General features: G+C 52.5%; 1 protein-coding gene across 16 annotated transcripts in view; it reads right to left on the bottom strand.

Moving 5' to 3' along the window:
* MAPT (microtubule associated protein tau) overlaps positions 1-24139 on the bottom strand; it is a 46151-nt gene that overhangs the window by 12305 nt on the left and 9707 nt on the right. For 4 of the 16 annotated variants that reach the window (XM_041426515.1, XM_041426517.1, XM_041426518.1 and 1 more), the window contains exons 2-10: positions 12492-12580; positions 11144-11230; positions 10013-10099; positions 8478-8543; positions 5315-6160; positions 3204-3250; positions 2240-2386; positions 593-719; positions 68-118 (exon numbers count right to left, since the gene is read on the bottom strand). In XM_041426515.1, coding sequence (XP_041282449.1) covers positions 68-118; positions 593-719; positions 2240-2386; positions 3204-3250; positions 5315-6160; positions 8478-8543; positions 10013-10099; positions 11144-11230; positions 12492-12537 — 1504 coding nt within the window. In that variant the 5' untranslated portion in view covers positions 12538-12580. The remainder of the gene's footprint in view (positions 1-67; positions 119-592; positions 720-2239; positions 2387-3203; positions 3251-5314; positions 6161-8477; positions 8544-10012; positions 10100-11143; positions 11231-12491; positions 12581-24139) is intronic. The other 12 variants (XM_041426529.1, XM_041426528.1, XM_041426527.1 and 9 more) reach the window with 8 other exon arrangements.

Genomic DNA, 24139 nt, shown 5'->3' with positions numbered 1-24139 from the left:
AGCAGCTTAGCACTGTCCCCACTTTGAAAAGGAAATGAAAGAAGAAAAGAAGACCCTTAAACATCACCTTTCTCAGTCTTTGCTGCTGCAGGAGGTGGCTTTTTCTGCTCCTTTCTGCCTGTTTAGTGAATGAGAAAGATGCTTAAACATAATAAAGCTGGAAAATTAATTGATTTAAGGTTTTATGCAGCTCTGGTTAAGTATGAAATATATGTATACATCCAGTGAAATGCACCATTTTAATGGAAATTCACAATGCCTGATGCTTTCTGGGGTTTTCTTCTCTGAGCATAATGGGCTAATCTCCATTCCTGCAATCGAAGAATTGATCCTCTTGCCCCTGCTCTTTGTGAATATCACCAGAGAGAAAACGAGCAGATGGATTAAAAAAAAATGGAGCTGCCTAAATCTTCCAAATTTGAGGAAATCCCACAGGATAAAGGAACTGGCCTCTGCTACACACTGGAGACTGCACGAGCAGCACCTGGAAGGGCTGGGCTCAGGGGGAACGGGTGCCAGGACAGGGCTGGGCTTGGTCACTATCCCCAGCAGCACCACCCAGCCACCAGCACACGCTGCCACCGTCACCTACCGGAGCTGGGAGGGGTCTTGGGGGTCGTGGGGGTCTTGGCAGGGATGCGGGTGGCGTTGGTGGAGTTCCTCTGCGCCTGCCCCGCGCGCGCCGCGCCCGTCTTGGAGCCACCCCTCGCCTCGGGGCCCTGGGGACACACAGGGATGTCAGGGACAGGCTGCCACCCCTCCCTTAGACTTAGGGACAGGCTGCCACCCTTCCCTCAGAGCCAGGGACAGGCTGCCACCCTTCCCTCAGAGCCAGGGACAGGCTGCCACCCCTCCCTCAGTCAGGGACGGGCTGCCACCCCTCAGAGTCAGGGACAGGCTGCCACCCCTCAGAGCACGTCAGGGACAGCCTGTCACCCCTCAGAGTTAGGGACAGGCTGTCACCCCTTCCTCAGTCAGGGACAGGCTGCCACCCCTCACTCAGAGCCAGGGACAGGCTGACACCCCTCAGAGTCAGGGACAGCCTGTCACCCCTCAGACTTAGGGACAGGCTGTCACCCATCCCTCAGTCAGGGACAGGCTGCCACCCCTCCCTCAGAGTCAGGGACAGGCTGCCACCCCTCCCTCAGAGTCAGGGACAGGCTGCCACCCCTCCCTCAGAGTCAGGGACAGGCTGCCACCCCTCCCTCAGAGTCAGGGACAGGCTGCCACCCCTCCCTCAGAGTCAGGGACAGGCTGCCACCCCTCCCTCAGAGTCAGGGACAGGCTGCCACCCCTCCCTCAGAGTCAGGGACAGGCTGCCACCCCTCCCTCAGAGTCAGGGACAGGCTGCCCCCCCTCACTCAGAGTCAGGGACAGCCTGCCCCCCCTCAGAGTTAGGGACAGGCTGCCACCCCTCACTCAGAGCAGTAAGACCCTCCCACTTTTCCCTGGGATTCCCCCCACCTGGAATGTGCCTGTTCACACCCCGTGTCCCACCTCCACAGGCAGGGCACAGGAAAGGCTGTGACCTGTCCCAGGAGAGCCCTTGGCTTCAGCCACGCCATGCCCCGCACCCTCATGCCTGGCTCAGCCACACCTCAGCTCTCTGCATTTCATCCTTGGGCTTCCCCTGCTCTGCCAAAATTTTGTACAGGAGATAAATTCTGTATTCATGTATGTCATGCATGTAATGTAATGTATGTATGTAAAAATACAACACCTGTGACTGGCACAGAGAAGGATCCCTGGCAGTGCCCAAGGCCAGGCTGGGCAGGGCTTGGAGCAGCCTGGGACACTGGGAGGTGACCTTGCCATGGCAGGGGTGGCACTTTAAGCTCGTTTCTGACCCAAACCATGCCAGGATTTTGTGGTTCCGTGTGACCTGCGCTCCCTGTGCTCTCCCTCACCGTGGGCCTGAATGCCACCAAGGGAAAAAGCTCCGAGGTTCTGTTCCCCCTGCAGGCTCAGCCACGGCTGTGCTGCCACGGCTGCAGCCCTGGCACGGCTCAAACTGCCCCGTGAGACACACACTGAGCTGCCAAACAAGGAAAGGGCACGAGGGGGTCACAGCTGCAGCAAGGAGCCCTTTGTGCTGGGTGCCCCCCAGAACCAAGCCTGGCATCACCAGGGCAGGGAGCACATCCCTCTCTCCAGGGACAGGGCAGGACCTGCAGCAGCCAGGAACACCAGGAACGCCTCCAGGTGCTGCCCTGGCCTCTCTCCCAGCCCAGTCCCTTACCTTGGCTGCTGTTTCCTGCACTCCTGAGCTGGCAGGCCGGGGGGTGGCAGGACAGGCTCGTTTGGAGGCACTGGCAGGGCTGCAGGGGGCTGCGTGCCCCGGGGGGGGCACGGAGCCAGGGGGTTTGGCAGGGCAAGGTGAGGATTTCTTGGGCGTGGAAATGAAATAAGGTGGGAACAAAAACAAAAGGAAATCAGCATGGGAGGGAAATAAAATGGGATCAGAGACAGTAAATAGGATTAGAAGGTGCAATGCAGGGTGTGAGGTAGGGACTGCCAGGGCTGTACGTAGAGAAATAACCAATTTCAGTGTTAGAAAATAATTCTATTCCTCACTTTTAGCTCTTCACCCACTGCATTTCCCCTCAGCTTGTCCATTATCCCACTCAGGCACTAACCAGGAAAATGGCCAGCTGAGCTAAACCTCCTCCAAACTGCCAGTGTAACAGATATTGTTTAGCTCCTGGGATTTACCCACTATTAAACTCTGTTCCTCACCCAGAACACGACCCAGCATCTTTTTTGGGGGGTGTCCTGTGCAAGCCAGGAGCTGGATTTGATGATTCTTGTGGATCCCTTCCAACTCAGGATATTCTATGATCTGCAAGGCCTAGATTATTTAATTTAATGTTTTAATCACATGTTTTGCTCTTTGCACTTGTCCCCAGTGCAGTTTTGAGTCTGCCCCAAGGTCAGCTGCTGCTTTTCAGTCCTGGGCTGATAAAATGCTTTCTCCAGCCTCCCACCCAACCCCATGAGCCACGTGCTTGATTTAGATTTGGACCATTTCCTCACCCTCAAAGAACCCATGGATTGCACCATCCAAACCCAGAGGAGGGAAAAAAAAATAAAAACACTCTTGAAAACAAATGGGAAAATGGAACATAATGGGAAGGTTTCAGCAGGGCAGGAGAGGAGCCAGGAACACGGACAGGTGTCACCCCTGGTTTTGGTTTTTAGCTTACCTTGGGTTTCTTTTCATCAGCTTCAGTCCCTTCCTTGTCAACACGACCTGACAGATGGAAACACACAGTTACACCTCTTGGGCCTGGTCATAAACCCCAGAGATGACAGCACACTGCTGGGGGTGTTCCCTGTCCCTGCTCTCCCTTCAACTCAACACCATTCTCAGAAATGTGACAAAGTCACCACTTCTTGCAGAAATCCTTCCACCACCCCACAAACACATTCCTTCTGTGCCAGCAGACGACCCTGTGTTAGTCAGCCCTGGGAGCAGACACACCAGGGGGGTTTGTGAGATTCCCACCCAGCTCCTGCAGGATCCATCCAGTTCAGCACTGAAAGTTCCCTTCAGCCCTACACAGGATCTCAGAAACACCCACTTGTTCAAACAATGATATAAATAGAGACCCAGACTGAAGGAAGCCCCAGTCCAGCAGCACTGTGAGCTCATTTAGGGGCTCCTTCAGCTGGTGCTGCAGAGCACTTTTATCCCTGGCTGTTGTTAATTCCCTTCTCTCCTGACAAGCTGCTCTCTGCCTCCCAGCACAGTGCCCCTTCCACCTGGGTCAGTCTAATTAGGAGATTAGAAATGGGGAGGAGATAAAGTTTGCACTCCAAGGCACTCATAACAAAGCCCTTTTCCCCCCATCTTCAACTAATTGGGAGGAGAAGCTGCTGGTATTCCCCCAGTGCTGGGAAACTTGTCCTGGGGGATCAGCCCTTTCCTGGAGACATGGACAGTGCTGTTAACCCAGCCCTGACCCCTCCCAAATTCAGCTGAACTGCACACTGGAGCAAGGCTGGAGCCAAGCAGCCACTTTGAAGGGAAAGACCATTAAAAAATTCAACTTCTCCCACTGAATCAGAAGCTGGCTGGCTCTGGGCAGTGCCTCCCCACCCTGCTGTGGTTCCAGGCTCCAGCGCAAGCCATGCCAGTGCCCTGCAGCACACGAGTGAAGCTTCCCACTGCTGATCCCACGGGGAACAACCAGAAATGTGTTATGAGCTTTGGCCCCAGTGGGAAAAGCTCCATCAACAATTTCTGTGTGAGCCCCGCAGCAGAGCCACAAGCCCAGCAGCATTCCCAGGCTGACAAGAGCATCCGAGGCAGCCCTTGGAGCGTGGAGATGGGGGAAAAGGCAGAGCTTCCCCTGGGGGAAAAGGCAGAGCTTCCCCCAGGACCTGCCCTGGAGAGCCAGGGCTGAGGTACAGCACGGTGAGACGTGTCCTGCTGCCCTGGCTCCTTGGCACAGCTCACAGCACAGCTGCCTTCAGCCACTTTCAGGACATTCCTGAACCCAGGAGAGGTGGAAAACACAAAGGAAAGGTCTGAGGGGTGCTGGAGCATTCAGTGGTGAACTCAAAGCTGCCCTGCCAGCCCCACACACTGTTTAGATGCCTCCAGACACACAGGCAGCTCCTGCTGAGCCCCCAGAGCCAGCACTGGGCTGGCACACCCAGGGACACCCCATCCAGAGCTGGGATGGCAGCAGGATGCTTTGGAAGAGCAATGGACATGCCTGGCAGTGGGAAAGGTCCTGCTGGCTGCAGGCTGTGCCTCCAGCAGCAGTCAGTAGTGGATATTTAAGGGGAAAGTACAAGAAACAGGATCAGCGTGGGGGCTTTTCCATGGTTAGACCTGCCCTCCTTGCCTTTTTCCTCCTCCCTCCTCTTTAGGAAAGCCAATTCCAAGAGTTATTGAATCAGGCATGCAAACCAGTGGCTCCAGTGTCCTGCTGGAACAAGCTGCACACGCCAGGTGAGCCCCACTCCACCATGCCAGAGCCACGTCCAGCTCCTCATCTTCTCAGGGAAGGTGCCAGATGGGAGTTCAGGCACTCACCCAACAGATCCAAGGAAATCAAAACAAAAAGGTGAAAAAAAAGCATGATTAGGGACACGCCAGCACCATGCAAGGCACGCAGGACGGCAGCACAAGGGTGTGTCAATCCAGGCCAGGATTGAGAAAAGAGGGAAGGGCAGGGAGGGAGCAGCAGAGCCCTGGATCAGTCAGAGCACGGTCCAGGCCATCTCCAAGCAGCAGGAGCCGAGGTGGCAGCAAGCTGCAGCGTGGATCAGGCAGCCTTGTCAGGGCAGCAGCTGCAGCACACACCTTTGAGCTGAGGGACACGAGTGGCCTTGTCTGCAGCCAGCCCAGCCGGCTTCCTCCTGGGCCGGCGGGCCCCTGCCGCCAGCACAGCCTCTCCCAGAGCAGCATCTTCATCCTTTACACCATCTTCTGCCTCTGCAGGGAGTCTGGCTGCTTCTTGCACGGGCTCAGAATTTTCTCCCTGCCCAGGCTCAGCCTCTTTTTGGGGGACACTTGCAGAAGGCTCTGACGGGGTGGTGTCTGGGCCTCCTTCTCCCCCCGGCAGCTCTCGCTTCTCCTCTTGGTCCTCTCCTGCTTTGTGTGACTCAGCTTCCACCAGAAGTGCCTCTCCTGGGGTGTCTCTGAGAACACCTTTGGACTTGTTTTCTCCATCATATTCTTCAGGAGTCTCCTGGGCAGCTGCTGGACACGAGCCCTTTTCAGGCCCCACAGAAGCGCGCTGATCCACGAGGGAAGGCAAGGCCTGCTCAGGAGTTCTATCAACATCCCGGCCCTCATCCCCAGAGCCTTCCTTGCTCGTGGCTCTGGCACACAAAGGAGATGATGGTCCATCTATGTGGTCAGCTGTGCCTCCTGCTGCTGCCAGGCCCAGCTCTGGCTCTGCACTGATGCCTCCTCTGCCCGCCTGGTGCCATGGCTCCCTGCCGCCTCCGGAGCCTTGGTACATCTCCAGGGGGATTGGGATGGTGACCTCGATCCTGGTGGGAGCTGCTGCTGGAGCCTTGGTTTCACGGGACAGAGGTGGCTGCTGAGGCCCCAGCCCCTGCTCTGGGGGCTGGCTGGCAATTTTTACTGCCTCTCCCACACGCTCCTGAGGGCCAGGCTGGAGCTTCGGAGAGCTCGGCTCGCCTGGAGTTGAGGTGGTGGGGTGTGAAGCATGGGCAAGAAATTAGCACAGGCATGTCAAACATCACGGAAAGTGAGAGATTCAGCATTTCTACTGGCAACCCAGAGATAAAAGTAAGTCCCACCCCGCCCCACTGAGCAGAGAGCTGGCTCCTGCAGTGGTTTTTGCCTTTAGAGAACTCTGATCCCCACGGGAATCAGGAACAGTGCCTGGGATCAGATTCCTGCCTGGACCCAGCTCAGAGGTGCTGGGTTCACCCTGCCCTCCTTGAGCTGGTTCAGCTGTAGGTGTTTCCAGAAGCCAGGAACATTCCCATTTTCCCTAACACCACCACTGCACCATCAGTTTGCTGGGCAGTGCCCACCTCTTCTTGCCCCAAGGGCCAGAGCCCTGTCCTCCTTCCTGACCTCCCAGAACCCCTGCTGGCCTTCCCTCCCCTGGGGCACACACAGCACTGGCTTCAGAGCTCAAACCTCCTCTGATCTGCCCTTGGATCATTCCCACAGCCCAGGAGCTTGGGAAGGGCACTCCCATGTGTGCCAGAGCAGGGAAAGGACTGGGGAGAAGAACTGCAGCAGTTTGGGACTGTGCACCCCTGAGAGCTCCAGGGCTGCTGCTCTGCCATCACCTGGGCTGAGTGACATTTGAACCCCAGAACCTGAGGCCACAGACACAAAGATTTCTCTGTTTCTCTTTTCTTTTTTGGTGTGTGTGTGTGCAAAAGAGGGGATTCTGTTCTGTCACTGCTCTGTGCATGACACAGATCTTTACACTTCCACCCAACAACTGCTGCATGAAGCCAGGTCTTTCAACTGAGCTGGAGCTTTTCTGTTGGAAAACCCTTCAGCTGAAGGAAAGATGCCCTGAGCAATGGAGAATTCACCTGGGTACATTGCTTTAGAGTCAAGCAGCCCAGTAAGAATGAGCCTCTTGTATTTTCAGCTGGTTCAGCTTCAAGAACTCTTTGGTCTCTCTGAGCACTGATCAGGTGAAGAGCCTAAATCAGAGCCCCGAGATCACAACTGTGGCTTTGGCAGATTAACAAACAAGGCTAAAACAAGACAAGATGAAGCCAAAACTGAGTTGATCTTTCATCAGTGTCCTCCCCATTTGAAGAGAACATCACAGTTAAGTGAAACCACCACACAAAGGCCTCGTATGTGACAGCTGAAAGATCCCAGGACAAGGCAGAAAGGGCTTAGTAAAAACCTGGTGAGAAACAGCACTAAAACCAGGGCAGAGAGAAGAGAGAATTTAACCCCCTCCACTGACAATCCTGATTTCTTTTTCATAAAGGAGCCACTGTTTCATGTTTAGAAGAGCTGACAGTCCAAAATCCACTGGCCAGGCAAGTAAAGGTTTTATTCTAATTGCAGGGAGCAGAGTGCACAGAATTGTGCTCATCTGTGTGTGGAAAGCAACAACAACCTGAATTCTGCCCTGAGCTGAGAAGGCAAAGCCTATTTACTTTTGTAAAAGACATGGATGTCTAAATGCACTAATGGAGCCATGAAGAGGAAAGACACTGCTCAAGTGGAGGGATTTGTTATGTTTACTGCATGGGAAACTGCTTCACAAAATGGCTTTTGACTAAGATCTTAAGCAACACACAGAATTAGTGTAGAAACACCACAGGGAGTCTCAACCCCTAAGTCTGCCCCATGGAATCAAGCCAGCACTGGGAGCCTTGGGAAAACCAATTTTCCATCAAGTCTGAACTGAGAAGAGTCAAGAGAAACTTTCCAGGTAGCCAAATGGTCCCTGGATAATTTTCAGCCCATCCAAGCAGATAATGAATGCTGTGGGAACACGCGCTGCCCACTGTGTCTGCCCTCCTCACTCACATTCCCCACGACTGGGATGAGGAGAGAAATCCCTTCATGCTGAAGTCAGGGTCTGAGTGAGGTTTGAGTCCTGTTTTACTTTAGAAAGTCACAGTAATTAAACAACTGGCTGGTTTCATGTGCGAGCACAGGGCCTGCACTGCCTCTGCTCAATGTGAGCAGTTCCTCTGGCCCCAGCACATCCCAGCTCTGTCCACCAGCTTTTCCAGCCTGGAGAACACAGCTGAACAAACAAGCAGCTTGACTTTGGCCATCTGAGAGGGAAATCTGGTGTATGAGGAGCTGCAATTCCCTGAATTGAGTATGTTGGAACATCCCAAGCGTGTATGGCCCTCCTCTGCCAGGAACAGGGAGAGCTGCACAACTGCTGAGCAGGGCAGAGCATTTCCTCACAGAACTGAATTCCCAAGCCACCACCAACCAGTTGCACACGTGGGCAGCAACGACTGGTCCCAGTGACAGACAATTCACCCACCTTGAGTGGCATCTCCTGCAGCATGGTCCTCCAGGTTGGGAGTGGCTCCTACGCCCGCCTCTTCAGCTGCTCCCAGGCCGGAGAAAGAAGGGGAAAAACATGATCAAAATAAGAGTTAAGTTTAAGCATGTGCCTGGAGGATGAATTTGCCTCCCTGCTGAGGCTGCCCAGCAGAATGAGCAGGATCTCTGCTGTGTCACAGCAGGGCAGCATCAGAAAGGAAATCTGCCCACAGCGATGATGGGTCTGGGTGGATCTGTTCAGCAGTGCCCTGCAGACCAGAGCAGTGTTTCACCAGCTTCCACATCCCAAATGGCAGGTTAGTACAAGCTCTTCCAGGCAGAAAACAGGCTGTTAAGGAGCAAGGAAACTTGTGGATGTATATCCTCTTCTACCCCCACCTGGCCTTTAATGGCCAGCAGTGCTCCCATGAATGTCTCTTACCTGAGCTCACCTTCTTGGTGTCTGTGACCAGCCTGTGAACCCTGCCAAGGCTGTGTGAGACCAGTAATTCCAAGCCTGATACAAATCTAGAGAAATCCTGAACTTCAGGACTACAGGTACATCAGAGAAGCACGGTTTTCTTCACAGTGATGATGGTTTGTCTCCACCAGCATTTTTTCAGTTTATTCTTTGACTACTTTCAAACTAGCTTCAACAATTATATTGGTATGCCACAGTTCTCCAGTCAAACTAAGACTTCTTTTGTTTTCCTCATTTTTTTCCAAGCAGTTTAGGATACACTGGCTCCCTGGGACAGTCAGATCTTGCATCAGAGCCCCCGTGTTTCACCCCAGGGCTCCACCACCAGCTCAGAGACTGGATGCAGCACAGAAATTTCACTGCTGCGAGTTTGTTTCAGTGCTTGGCACTGGCAGAATCCTTTTCTACCTGCTGCTTTTCTCAGGTCCTGCCTGATGCTTCCAGGGAAAGCCACTGGCTGTGGCACAGGGGACACATCCTCGTTTCTGACACACAGACCTGCCCTCCCAGATCCTGCTCTCCCACGCACAGCACTGCCACAGTCACTCCCTGCTCTGCCTCTGGAAGGCCCCATCCTTCCTTGCAAAACCAGGCCCAGGTGCAGTGACTGCCCACAGGGCGTTCAGGCTGAATTAGTCACTTCACTTCCTCTGCATTACCCTTAAAAGCACTGCTGCAGTGGCCTGGTTTTCACCTGCCACTCCAAAGAGCCCAAGTGCTGCAGGACAGGCACCCAGGGGCTGCTGGCACAGCAACAGCCTGGATCTGCAGGTAGGAGCCTGGAGGTGGGAGCCAAAGCCACCACAGAGACACCAGACAGAAGGATTGTCAGATGTGGAGCAGAGAAAGAGAGAAGAAAAGGCTGCGAGTTCCCCCCAGGATGGGGAAGGAAGAGGAGAGCTCTAAGTGAGGAATTGTCTGGAGAAGAAGGAAGCAGCACCGGGAGCAGTGTCCCTGTGAGAGGTTTCGTGGTGTTGTCCCACAGCACCGACCAGTCCAGCTCTCTGCTCTGTCTGCAGCAAGAGATGAAGCTGCACCTTGGTCTCCCTCACCTGTGGTTCCTTCTGGGATCTCCCCGTGCTGCTCCACACCACCCTGATCCTCGTGGTCTCCTTCCTCCACTAAAGGTGCTGTGGCATCTGAAAAACAACACAGCTCTCACACAGCTGCTGAGAGGCAAAGCCCTCTGGAGGCCAGGATGTGCCTGAAGAACTTTCTGCTCAGAGAAGCACTCAGCTCCCTCCTCGAGCCAGGGGAGGGAACAGCTAAGCATGACAAGGCAGAGCCAGAGCCACAGGGACACCACGAGGTGCCCCCTGCCACAACGTGCTCCCTACACTTCTGAAAGCTTTGCCTTTTTTGTCCAAAAAAATCCAGCACTAAAAGCAGCCCCTGGTGCACAGCAATCCTGCGTGGAGACACGGCTGGTGTGGAGCAGGACAGAACAGCTCCCCTGGACCTGCACAAAACACCCCAGTGTGGCTGCATGGTGCTCTGGGGCACAGGGACACCCAGCTCCACCTGCCACAGGGGTGGCTGCTCGTCCTGACAGTCCCACTCCAACTGGAGAGCAGGGTAACATTCCCCTCCTGCAGCAGATGGGGTTTGTGTCCTGATTTCTTGAGGCACTTTCCCGACAATCGCTCAGCCCACGCTCAGCAGGACAGGGCTGGAACTGCTCAGCATCTCTGCCCAGCCTTCCTGCCTTTCAGAACAACCTTGCAAGCTAGAGCCTCTACCTCAAGTCTCCAAAGGCAGATTCTTGGGATTAAAGCAGCAAAAAGTGAAGATAATTACAACAGTGAACAAGTCTCCAGACCGCTCTGGAATTAGAGTCTTTCTACCCACAAGGCATTCAGGACCTGGGGAGCACAGTGACACAAACCTGTGTCACTCAACCCAGGACTGCTCCCAGCTGCACTGGCAGGACCTTGCAGAGCCCCTGCACAGCCTGAAGGAAAAAAACCACAAGCAACTTCCTGAGCTGCAACGAACAATTCACCTTTCTTGCTTTGCAGCCCGCTCTGCACCTTTCAAGCTCATGATCTCCTCCTGCAGCACCGCAAACACTACTAGTGATGAGACTAACAAAGGGGTTTCTCCTCCTGAGAAGCCCACCAGGATGAGGTTTACCACGACCCCATCCATCATGGTTCCAAAGCAGAAAGTCAAAGAGCTCCCACCTTCCGTAGTTGGGGTGCTCTTAGCGTCAGATGTTTCAGAAACAGGCTCATCCGATCCATCATCGACTGGAATCTGAAGGGGATAGCCTGGAAAACATTCAAATACTTACAACAAGTCCTTGGCTATGAGCTGGGGCCTGGGGGTTACCAACTCTGATTGCCCAGATCCACAGCTGCAAGAAACTGCAGCTGGAGAGCAAAAACCACCCGAGCTAAAAGCAAGCAAAGCGTGAAAATGCCAACCAAAAGCACCGGGGTGACCACCAAAAGGAACGAACAGAAACCCACCAGCAAAAGAAAAGCCCAGTGAACTGGACAGGCAGAAGCAGCAAAGCATGGCACAAGCAGGCAAGGAGATCTCAGCAACGTAAGAAAAGATGTGCAGCTTCTGAGGCACTGTTGTCCTCTCCCTCCCAGAGCAGGCTGAGCACTCCCAGGACTGCAAACCAGCCCGAGTTTGTGACTGGGGATGGTGCAGGACAATGTTCTGTGCCAAGAAACGGTGGCAAAAGTCTTCTGGAAGAGCAGGGCAAGAGGCACAAGTCTCCCCTCAGCAAGGGTGCGGGCAAATCAAATAATGAGAGCTGGAAAAAGTGATTTGGAAAAAGAAGAAGGGAAATCCCTGGGAGCTGTGATGTGTGAAACAAGCTGAGAGGAGCTGCTGGACCGCAATGCGCTGCAGGGCCAGCATGGATGGAGGCTGTGGATCCCCTCCAGGACAGAGACCACCCATTCATCTGGTCAAAGAGGTGTCCAAAGCATTCAAGAAAAGGAAATTAAGATGATGTTTATATGGAGCACAGCCAGGAGTGAGTCCCACCAGGTTTGCTGGCAGTGTGGGTTTCCAAGCTCAGCTGTGGAACACGGCGGGATGAGAAAGGAAAAGCTTCTGAAGAAATGCGGGTCTGAAACATGGTGAGGAAGACTCTAGCATGGCCCCCACTCCCAGAGCTCTCTGTTCAGCTGTCCCCAGCTCCCTGTGCAGGTGAGGAAAGCAGGCAGCAAGCAGCATCCTCGAGCTGTGACCCCAGATAAAAACAGTGCTGTGTTTCCTTAGCAAACTGAGGAGTGAACACAAATACACGCTTGCAAAGCTGCAGCAGTGGGACTGCCCCTAGCCTGGATACCAGGGGTTACTCTGCTCAGTGAACACTGAGACCCACAAGCAGCATTTTGCTATCACTGTGCATGTGGGAGCATCTTGAGGGCTCCCCGTGGTGCCCTGGCAGCAGCCAGCTGACCCACAGTGTCCTTCCAGGCCCTTTGCACCACCATGCTCTTCTCCCTCTCCCTCCTTAGCTCAGCACTGGCCCAGGCAGGTCCTTCACCACCTCCTGGGCGTGCTCACCTGATGAGAAGTGTTTTTCCTGGCCAGGTGCGTGATCCTCCATCATGGTGGTGTCCTGAGGCTGCTCTGCCACCTCTCAGCAAAGGTACCTGAAAAGGAGAGCAAAAACTAACAGCCATTAGGCAAAACCTGGCACAACAGGAGCACAGGGAAGGTCTGGCCATTCCTGCACAAGCAAAAGCATGTGCCAGTCACTGCATCCCTCACAACAAACACAGAGGCAACTCCTGCCAGCTGCATTCAAGTTCCAGGGGTATTTAAGATGTGCCAAGCAAAATGACCACCCTAGTGCAGCCAGGACACTGCCCTGGCACAGCTCTGCCCCAGGAGGTCCCTGAGAGCAGCAGGCTGTGCTGACTGACTCCTGGTGCACGCTCCAGACCCTGCATTTCCCCGTTTAACCAGTCTCCCAAGAGGTGAATTTGCTGGTGAGGTGTGATGCTGCTGTGGAAAGGGATCCTTCCATCCCTGTGGAGACACCCAGCAGGGATACACAGCCACAAGACACTCACCATCTTAAAAGCCATCCAAAAGTGACATATGGGGGGACACCAGGACTATCCAGAGATGGATTTGGGGCCCTTGGAGGAGAGGGTCTCGCTCAGCTGTGGCTGTGAGGGGACAGCACAGTCCCTGCTTTAACCCCAAACCCTTCCTGCACAGAGCAAAGCAAACAGCTCTGGGGTGGAGGCAGGAAGGGGCCAAACCTCCCTCCCAGCCGTTTTTCCAAACTGCATTGATCTGCAAAAGGAAATGAAGTCTCCAACAAGCATTATCTGCCCCAAGGCACAGGGCCCTGCTCCGTGCTGGATGGACAGACAGTGCTTGTAGCTGCCTTCCTAAGAGCAGGTTAATTACAGCCATTGGCAGTGATTAACAATCAGCTATTAGTGTGATCTCGTTTGCCGTGACCATCAGGGACAGTGAATCCAGCAGTGGAGCTCAGGTTACCAGCAGCAAGGAGGAAACTTGTGGTTTTGTCTGCTGGCAGTAAATTAACTGCACGTATGGAGCCACACATGAGAAACTCCAGGGCCAGCAACCAGATCTCTCACCCAGCTTTTTTTAAGCCTTAGCAAGATGACTCTGCAATTTAATTACCGCCTTAGACAGCTACAAAGCCATTTGACAGGACTGGAGAAGCCAGGAAGAACTTGCACTGGAATGAAATCACCCGTAAAAATGGAGGTGTAAAATAAGAAAGAATTAAGTATCTAATTGCTGCTGGTGGTTCAGCAGAGGCAGGAGGCTGCTGTGGTCACCTGCATGCACTGGCCAGGCAGGGCCAGGGCTCTCCAGCACAAAGGAAGGGCCAGGGCTGTGCAGAGCAGCTGGGGATGCTGCTCCCTGCCTGTGCTGCTCTGTTGAGGTGAGGTGAACACTCCGTGTGTGGAGACACGAGGCCTGACTCCATTTCAGAAGGCTGATTTATTATCTTATGATATATATTATAATATATCTTATGATATATTATATATTATCTTATAATATATATCATATTCTATATGATATGTACAGGTGGCTGTGATTGGTCACCAAGTGAAAACAATCCACACAGACCAATTAAAAAATACACCTGTTGCATTCCACAGCAACAAATAATATTATTTATTAATATTATTAATAAATAATTATGATAAGTAATTATTATTTACTTTTCTTTCCTGAGGCCCTCAGCTCTCAGGGAGGAAAAAAATCCTAACAAAAGGTTTTTCAGGAAATATCATGATAACATGCTCAGGGACAGGCAGGGCAGCCCCCACTCCCACTCCCACTCCCACTCCCACCACGATGCAGCTCAGGGAGCTCGGGAGGATGCAGCCATTAATTTTTCAGAGCCAAGAGAGGAAGAGCTGCCCTCCTGTTAAAAAGCACGACTGAGGTCCATCACTGAAACACTCAGGGGGCACCTCAAACCCAGCTGCAGCCCAGGGAGTGCCCCAGTGCCCCTTCCTTCAAACACAGGGATTGGGGGCAAGGCTTGGATCGCTCTGGAGAGGAGAAACATCACCCAGCAGATGGAGCACAGCGTCCTCCTGAGAGTCCCCTGAGCCTGAGCCACCTCAAAACCACCTCCAGTGGGGACAGGAGGGAGGGGGACTCTCAGCTTGGCCTTGGGTTTTCACTCAGTAATGAATTCACACGACCAAAGAGAACTGAAATCTTATTAAAATGACAGACTCTAGGTTCGAATTCTCAAAGATGGACTGAAAACTCTGAAAGAAGTGCACAGTGATAATCCTCTTTGTTTTTCTTTTTGAGTGGGGGAAGGGGAAATCCCTCTCGGAGAGAAACATAACATCAAGGGAAAAGAAATATTCTAAAATATTCTTTAAAATGTAAAACCAGCCCCGCCTTGAAGCAATGGCTCAGTGATGCATAATTAGAGCAAAGAAAGCTGCACAGAGATAAACTTGAACAGCACCCTCTGCGTGGCAGATAAAGCACAAACCCTCCAAAGAACCTTATCCACCCCCAGCAGAACTATTCTCCCTAACCAGGGACACTATCTAAAAAGCACCAGCCTATCCCATAATTAACAGCTCCTCCAAACCTCACATTTTCCACACCTGAAGCCTGCCTGGTGTTGGAAGGGACCTCAAATCCCATCCAGAGCCACCCTGCCATGGCAGGGACACTTCCACTGTCCCAGGTGCTCCCAGCCCTGCCCAGCCCGGCCTTGGGCACTGCCAGGGATGCAGGGGCAGCCACAGCTGCTCTGGGCACCCTGTGCCAGGGAGGAACATCCTCCCAATATCTCCTCCAAACCCACTCTCAGTTTGAATCCATTCCCTTGTCCTGTCACTGCAGGTCCTTGGGAACACTTCCCAGTATTCCTAGTTTCCCACGGGGTCAGCCCAAAACCACAAAGAGGCAGCAGGACTGGGCACAGCCAGGACACCGCCTTGCAGCCCCTGGGGAACCCAAAAAAAAACCCCAAAAAAGCCTCCAGCACCCTCTGCCTGGCAAGGTTCGGAGCCCACGCCGAGGCTGGCAGCCCAAACTCTCAAGCCCTGGGCAGAAAGTTTCTCTGCAGGGGAAGGGAGACAAAGCCAAGGCTGCAGACAAGGTGACACCGGCGTGCCCCACTGAGGGCAGGGGGACAGGGCAGCTCCACCCGGCTGGGTGATCTGTGCCAGGGACCACCAGCCCTGGCACAAAGGAGAGGGGCAGAGCCCCCCAGAGCCCCTCCGTGCCAGGGGATGAGCGGGCACAGCCCAGGGGACACGGCCCAGGGGACACGGCCCGGGGGACAGAGCCCAGGGGACACAGCCCAGGGGACAGAGCACAGGGGACACGGCCTGGGGGACAGAACCCAGGGGACAGAGCCCTGGGGACAGAGCCCAGGGGATAGAGCCCAGGGGACACAGCCCGGGGGATACAGCCCGGGGGACACAGCCCAGGGGACAGAGCCCAGGGGACAGAGCCCAGGGGATAGAGCCCAGGGGACAGAGCCCAGGGGACACGGCCCGGACACAGCCCAGGGGATACAGCCCAGGGGACAGAGCCCTGGGGACAGAGCCCAGGGGACACAGCCCAGGGGACAGAGCCCTGGGGACAGAGCCCTGGGGACAGAGCCCAGGGGACACGGCCCAGGGGACAGAGCCCAGGGGACACAGCCCAGGGGACACAGCCCAGGGGACACAGTCTGGGGGACAGAGCCCAGGGGATGAGCAAGCACAGCCCTGGGGACAGAGCCCGGGGGACACGGCCCGGGACCGTCCCCAAGCAGAGCAGGGACAACCCCAGGATCACAAGGCTGGACCAGAGGCTCGATTTACACAGCCCAGCCCAAAATAAACCCGGCCTTGGCAGCGCTGCCTGCGGTGGTGCAGGGGCCCTGGGGCACAGGGGTAAGAAAGCACAGGAAAAGGAAAGGAACCTTCCACCAGCAGGAGAGTGGAATGCCCAGGGAGATGCTGGCTGGGTTTGCACGCTCTGGGGCTCACCAGTGACCCAGCAAGCAGCTGCACCCCTCATGCCAGCCACTAAGTACACAAAATACACTAAATACACAAAATATCCACAAAATACACAAAATACCCAAAAAATACCCACTAAATACCCACAAAATATTCACAAAATACCCACAAAATACCCACAAAATACCCACAAAATACCCAAAAAGTACCCACAAAATGTCCACAAAATACTCACAAAATACCCACAAAATACACAAAAAATACCCACAAAATGCACAAAATACCCACAAAATACACAAAAAATACCCACAAAATACACAAAATACCCACAAAATACACAAAAAATACCCACAAAATACACAAAATACCCACAAAATACACAAAATACCAAAAAAATACCCAAAAAATACCCACAAAATACACAAAATACCCACAAAATACCCAAGTGATCACCCAGGTAACTCCCAGACTGGCCAAGCCTCTTGAGTATTGTCTCTGCTCAGCATCTTCCTTCCCCGTTATTTAATCAGAAAGGGCAACAAAGCACTCGCTCTTGTTGTTAAAAATGAGAATTCAACAAACACCAGCTAAGTGTTACCTCTGAAAGGTGATCAAACACTAACAGGGCTTTAAAAAAAACCACCATTCCATCTGAATTACATAATTAAAACAGAGTGACAGCACCGTGAAACAACACCAGCCTGAAAGGCTGTTCATAATTCATAAGCAACTTCCTTTTCATCTCCTTTGTGTACTTCTCCAAGCACTGTTTTTCCCAGAAGCTGACAGAGGAAGGAATATGGACGATGATCTCATTAATTGCAGGCACTAATATGCAGCAAGCTGAGCAATTATGTGGAATTTCAGGATATCTAGTCAAGAGGACAGAAAACTTTTAGGTTCAAAGACAGACAGATGCCCTCTTGGAGCAACAGGACAGAGTTGCAAAACAAATTCTCTCCAAAATGCATGTTTTCTTTTTATGATTTTTCCATATTTATTATAGTTTAAGTAACTCCTTGGAGGTGTGAAACTTTTGCCCTTTTCTCCAGGGGCTAGACACTTTTCTAAGAGACACGAGATGGGTTTGGGCTCACAGCAGAACAGCTTTTGGGGCACAGGAGTCTCACCACAGCAGCAGACATCCATTTTCTCTTCCTGACACCCCATTCCCCCAAGTCCCTCTGAGAGCAACACAAATCAAAGCTGCCCACAGCCAAGAGCTCTGCCAGGGGTCACCACGGGGGTCTCCAGAGCAGGCTTGTGGCCAGAGAAAAGCCAAGGAACACTCACTCGCATGCTGGTAAGGTTCCTGAGGGTTGCTGAGAATTAAACTAACAGAATTTGCCATCCCAAATCAGCTTAGGCCCAGTTCAGCAGCTGCCTCAGAGCAGGGTAGCAATTAGAGACCAGATTATCCAACACAAAACCCCAGCCTGAGCTGCAGGAGAGGGGAATGGGTTTGTCTGCACGTCTCCTCTCTGCCCAAATAAAACTCCACCTCACCCAAACCCTGAGCATCTCCATTTCCACCCGCAGCACCTCCTGGCACTAAATGGATCTTCCTTCCTTGATCTTCCACCCCTTCTTAATTTCCTTCTCACCTTTGGCCTGCCTGACCTGACCAACCTTTCCCAACACCAGCACAGAGCCCAGCCTTCCCCTGAGCTCTCAGAGGGCATTTCAGGGTGCCCACAGCCCAGGGAGGTGTTGACCCTCCAGATCACCCAGCTCATTTCCATAGTATGATGCAAAAATCAGGCTGCCCCTAAGTCCACCAACTTTAGGTAGATTAGGGCTCTGATCAGAAGGGCTTAGGTGGCAGCAGAAAAGGAAGCAGCAGCAGTTTTAAAGGCTGCCCTGTGTGCTCAGCAGGCTCTTTGTAGAGAGGGGAGAGAAGCCTCTTTGGCAGGGATTTGCCAGGCTGCCTTAGGATTTCTTCCCACCCCCTGCTACAGCATCTTGCAGTCGTGCATCCCACTGAGCCCCGAGATGGTGGATGGGGGGGATAAATTCTTCTTCCTCCCCAAAATCCTGCTTGCTTGGGAAGCCTTTAAGCAGTTGAACACGTAGAGCGGATCAAAGAGAAGGCAGATCTTATTTACCAGCTAATTCTCTTTGACTCTTCCCATCCCAGGCTGAGCCCAACCTGCTGCAAATCACAGCACCCCCCCTGCTGCTGCAGGTTTAAGGCAGGCTCGACAGCTCTCAGGCTTGTAGCAGTCATTATTCACTTAACAGAAAATGCTGGAAGGCTGATATTCCCCCAGCACTGCCTTTCCAAGGCTGGGCTCGTGCCCAGATGTGGCTGCAACACCAGGCACGGCAGAATCCAGGACAGAGCCACAGACTGCTCCCCCAGCCTGCCCACTGCCACCAAAAAGGATGGGGAGAGGGAAAAGAGGGAAAAGCAGCTCCCAAAAAATGCCCCTGGAGTGTTAATGACTTGATGGCACAACAGCTGTCCTGCCCCATCAAGTGACTGCTTTACCTGAGGAGGCAGAAATGGCTTTTGGAGAGATGGCATTGCCTGAAGAATGAAAAGCAGGCATCCATCCCCACTAACTGATGCCTGCCACACTCCCCTGTGTGGCCCCCGTGGAATTGTAAGGGATGTGCTTGGGATGAGCAGCAGAGGACAGAGCTGCTGGCAGAGCAGTCTGGGGACAGGAGCCTGGCAGGGCTCACCTGCTCTGGGGACAAGTGCCACCTAACAAACACAGGGCAGCTCGTGTGGCCAGCAGTGTCTCATGGCTATCACAACTTTCTTCATTAATATGAGGCCAGAAAGAAGCTGACAGAACTTATTTCATGCTCCAGGGGGTACCAAACCAGCTCCTAAGGCAGGGACAGGCTGGTGGACACAGATCACCCCCATCTCCCCCAGTGCAGCCCATCCAGGAGGGCTCTGAGCACTGCTCCACCCCTCCTGAGCTCCCTGCAATGTAATTCAGCCAATCAAAGAGCTGAGAAACACCCCAAAAAGTCACTCTGTCAGCCAGCCTCACAGGACCAGGAGGGTGAGAATCCCCAGCCAGGCACAGCTGAGACCCAGGCAGAGCTCGCTGCACGACGCAGGGTGATCCATCCATCCATCCATGGATTCCATCCATCCATCCATCATCCATCCATGGGTTCCATCCATCCATCCATCCATGGATTCCATCCATCCATGGATTCCATCCATCCATCCATCCATCATCCATCCATCCATCATCCATCCATGGGTTCCATCCATCCATCCATCCATGGATTCCATCCATCCATCCATCCATCCATGGATTCCATCCATCCATCCATCCATCCATCCATCCCACCCCTGGGGTGTCTGAGGCAGACTGTGAGCAGCGACTCCTTGGCTCTGCTCTTCCTCCTCACAGCAGCTCCATTTCAGAGCCAGAGCTGGGCAGCACAGCCCAGCAGGAGCAGCACAGCTCTGTCCACCCGGCTGTCCCAGGAGAGCAGCACCCAGGGGTGCACAGAGCCAGGGCTGGGGACATCCCTGCAGCCTGAGGGGGTCAAACACAAGCCCTGGGCCACCTGCAGGGCGCAGAGGTTAAGTTAAATGGTCCATATTTGACTGCAAAAACTGCCAGGACAGTGCTGTGCCAGCACCAGCCACCACCCAGCTGCACCTGAGCCCCACCAAGTTTTGCCTCAGGCTCGAAAAAGACATTGTGAGACACAAGGTGTGTGTTTATTGCTTACTTTGATCTCAGCTGCTCCTCTTCCTTTGATTTCACAGTGCTGACAACATTTGCTGCACCCTGACAGAAGTTCTGTGAATATTCAGTGCTGCCACAGTAATGAAGATATTAAATATGAAAGATTCTTCATGCCACAGCTCCAGTCTAGTGAGCGATCCCAGCCACGGCAGATGAGACAGAACCAGGAGAGCCTTGTGGCCACTAATGTTGCAGGAGATTTTTTCTCAGGGCCGGAAAAACATTCTTCAAGGATTGGGCCATCATTTCTGAAGTTATTTTGAGCTGTTTCAGCACATGGATAGAAAATAAAATGATGACAACGGCACCATCTGCTGCAGCTACTGTCACGCCACCACGGCTGGCATGGCTCTGGCAGCGACAGAAAGCCTGTCCCAGGGGAGAAGCCAAGGCAGGTGAGGCTCCCCAGGGATCCCTGCTTTCCTCCTGCAGGAGCCAAGTCTGACTGCAAATATTAAAATTAATATTATATGCGTTATGTTAGAAAGTTATGCTGTATTAATTTTCTTAAGTAGTGTGTTAAATATAGTTTTAGTTTATAACATAATGTTATAATAGGAACTATGCTGTGTAAGATAGTTTTTTTAAAGAGAGGACTCACATGGAGATAGCAGCCACAGGACACTTGAATCTTTCAGAGAAAAAGAATTTATTGCTCTCTTATCAGAAGAAACTAAATTCTTCCCTCCTTGCCCAGCCCTGAATACGCTGTCAGGATTCAGAGGAAGAAGCTGACACTGACCACACAGAATCCTGTGTTTGAATGGAATTTATGCATCATGTATGAGGTGTATGAACATCCAACAGGCTGTTGATTTAAGGGTTAATCCTCTGTTAACTTGTGTCCTTTTTTGGGCTTATTTTGCCCAGAAAGAGGTACCCAGACTGTCTGTAACTCTTTGTTTTTATTGTCTCGTATTGTCCTGAATCCTAATTGCCCAAACTTCTATTACTCTAATCATATTACTATTTTTATAACCATTTTATCGCTACTAAACTTTTAAAATTTTAAAAACAAGTGACCGGCGTTTTTCACGTCCAGGGTGCCGTGGCAGTGACACTTCCCTGGGGGAGCAGAGGGAGAGGACAGGGTGTCCAGAGCATTGCAGATGTCCCCAGCCTGAAAAAGCCCAGCTCTCCCCTGCAGGGGAACACCAGTCTCCCCATCCACTCTGCTCATTTCACCAAGCCATCACTTCCAGCCACTTGACACCCCAAACTGGGCACCAGACAGTGCCCAGCTCCAGAGGGTGACTGGAATGCAGCAGGAGCTCACCAGGACACTCTATAAATACAGAGGGAAGGTCGGGCATGCTCGACACACTGGTTCCTTAGCCTAGAAAGCAACAAACAGGTCAGATCTCAGCAGCTTTCGGGGCTCCAGCAGGACCTGTCCTCACCCCAACAGCCACCAAGAGACCAGAGCGGGCTCTGCCATGCCTGCTTTAGCTTCTGTCTGGCTCTGCTGAATTATTTTTAAAAATTATTTTTGTTTTTCGTGACTCAGAGGCTCTTCAGATGAGGTCAAAAGTCACAGTGTGTTTCCCGAACATCATCTTTCTTTCTTTAATGCCAAAAGACAACAAACAATAGGACATTCATCAAGTGGTTCTGCTTTGCTTTTATGTTGTTGCATAACAGCAGAAAAACACTGCTCCCTTTAAAATGTTCACAACTGTATTTACTAAAACGAAAAGCTCCATTTTTTCTATTAAATCTGTATCAGGTCAGTAAGAAGATAAATGCAAGGGGGAAAAAAAAAAAAAAAGCCTAATCTGGAAAAGCTCAAGAGGGAAAACAAACAAACATCAGCAGGAGAGCTGAGCGCAGGGATGAGAGAATCCTTCAATTCCTGACAGGGAGGGGAGGGACTGGGACATGCCAGCAAGGGGTTTGTGATGGGAGATGGATGTGTCTCCCCACACCCTGCACGAGGTCACAGAATCTGAGAGCCAGAGCTCTTCCTTCCAACACAAAACCCCGACAGTAGCTGCATTTGTACCTTTATTTCTCCTAACAAGGGAGCACAGTTCGTGCTGAGGCACAAGACAAACGAGGATTTTACAGTAAGGATGAACAGCAAATAAAAACCTTTATACCAAAACATCCCTACAGAGCTCTTGGATGTCTCTCCCCAGCTGGTCTTTACCCGGTTTGGGCCACTTGGGATGACAATCAGGCAGCAATCTGTCTTGTCTTGATTTTAGTTTTATGGGGCCGATGAGCAGCACAAGCAGATGCAGGCAGTGTGACTAAGTGACAATCCACATGGGAACACGGACCATAAATTCAGCCAAAGAGTTGTAAAACCATTATTTCCCCTCCTAACCCAAAGGCTAAAGGAGGAGAAAGTTAAAAAAAAAAAAATAAAATCCATAATCCACATGCATTTCATCTTCCCCAGGAAATTAGCCCAGTTGGTGCTAATCTCTCTTCTCACAGGGATGAGGGAAATTGTCCGAATTTAAGCCTGCCCCAAGTCTCGGAATTCCAGCTCAATCTCCCCCAGTACATTTGTTAAAAATAAACGAGGTGCAATCGTCCTCCTCGGAGATTTTATCCTCTTTCAGCTCTAAATGCAGCTCTGCTGTCACATGTATGCCATGTACAAAGGCACCGCCTGCCTCCCAGCCTCACTTCTGCCTCAAAAATAATCTCCCTCCTGCTCTCGGGTTACCATTCACGTTCCGAGGGGTCACGGGCTCTCTCCCAATCACTAAAACAAAAGGCTGGAAGATGCAGGGCTGCTGGTGTGTCAGCACTGCTTGTTTTTATCGTGGATGAATGGAGCCAGCCTCTTCGGAGAGGCTCTGGCCACACCTAAAGCCGTGGCTTTGTCATCCCTTATCGAGGCAGGCAGGAGCCTTCTGCCCTCCCCACCGAGCCAAAAGCTTCACCCACCCCATGCAAGCGCCCCTTTTCCCCGATGAGAAGCATCCACGGCTTTTTTCCTGACTGCTGCACTCCAGCGCCAGGCAATCCTTACTCAGAAAGTCACTTTACACCCGCCCAGCTCCCTCCCAAGCCTGGTGTTCCCCCCTCCCTGGGCACTGGGAAGGTGCTGCTCACCTGGACACACACACCACAACCCCACAGCAGGATTTTTCCCTTTAAGAACTTAAGCACCAGGAAGCTCCTGGATGCTGAGAGAGCAAGCAAGCCCAGGGAGTCCAAAACTCGTCTGTTAGCACGAGCAGCAGTGGCTAATGAAACCTGCTCTGGAGCTGAGCACGGCCTCAGACAGCCGTGACAATAAGCCCTGTTATTAGACACAAAAGCAGTGACATATTTGAGAGATTAAGCATTAATAAGTGCCTTCACATTAAAGAGTATTCATTCTTCACCTCCTGCCTGGAGGAACCTGGGGGAAGGGAGGAGCTGGCTAAGTAATCCAGCTACTACTGAAATGGGGGGAAAGCAGAGCTCACGCAAGGTGAGCTCCAAACCCATGAAATAAGGATGCAGCTCAGCAATCCCCGATGCTGGAATTCCACATCCTGCAGGGAGCCGGGTCCCCACCTTGGCAGGGTTTAACATGGAAGGATGAGAGGGCAGGAGAGATGGATGAGCAAGGAGAGCAGACAGGACAGCATGCCCAGGTGTGCTCAGATCAGGCACGAGCCCAGGATGCTGCTCAGGATGAGAACAAAACCAGGGAGCAGCACGGGCTCCCCCTGCTAACAGCTGCTCTTTTTGGATCAGACACCCACCCACCACCAGAACCCTGCAGGGCTCCACAAACCCCAGAGTCACTCCCTTTGTCCAGTGTCCTCATTTTGGTTCCAATACCCCCATTTTGGTCCCATCCTCCCTAAATCTGTTCTCCCAGGCAGCGGCTCCAAGCCATGCCACAGCTTGAACAGATTTTACCTGCTTTCCTTTTTGCCCCAAACATTTATTACTTCTGCCCATTCACGCCTGCCAGGCTCCCCATTATTACACCGGGAAATGCTGAGGGAAAACCGTGTAGTTTTCTGTCCAATTTGGAGACGTTCATTGT

This window comes from Onychostruthus taczanowskii, unplaced genomic scaffold, assembly GCF_017590055.1.
Source record: "Onychostruthus taczanowskii isolate IOZ18803 unplaced genomic scaffold, ASM1759005v1 scaffold91, whole genome shotgun sequence".
NCBI lineage: Eukaryota > Metazoa > Chordata > Aves > Passeriformes > Passeridae > Onychostruthus > Onychostruthus taczanowskii.
The sequence above is the reverse complement of the archived record's forward strand: the minus strand, read 5'-3'. Positions and strand labels throughout refer to the sequence as shown.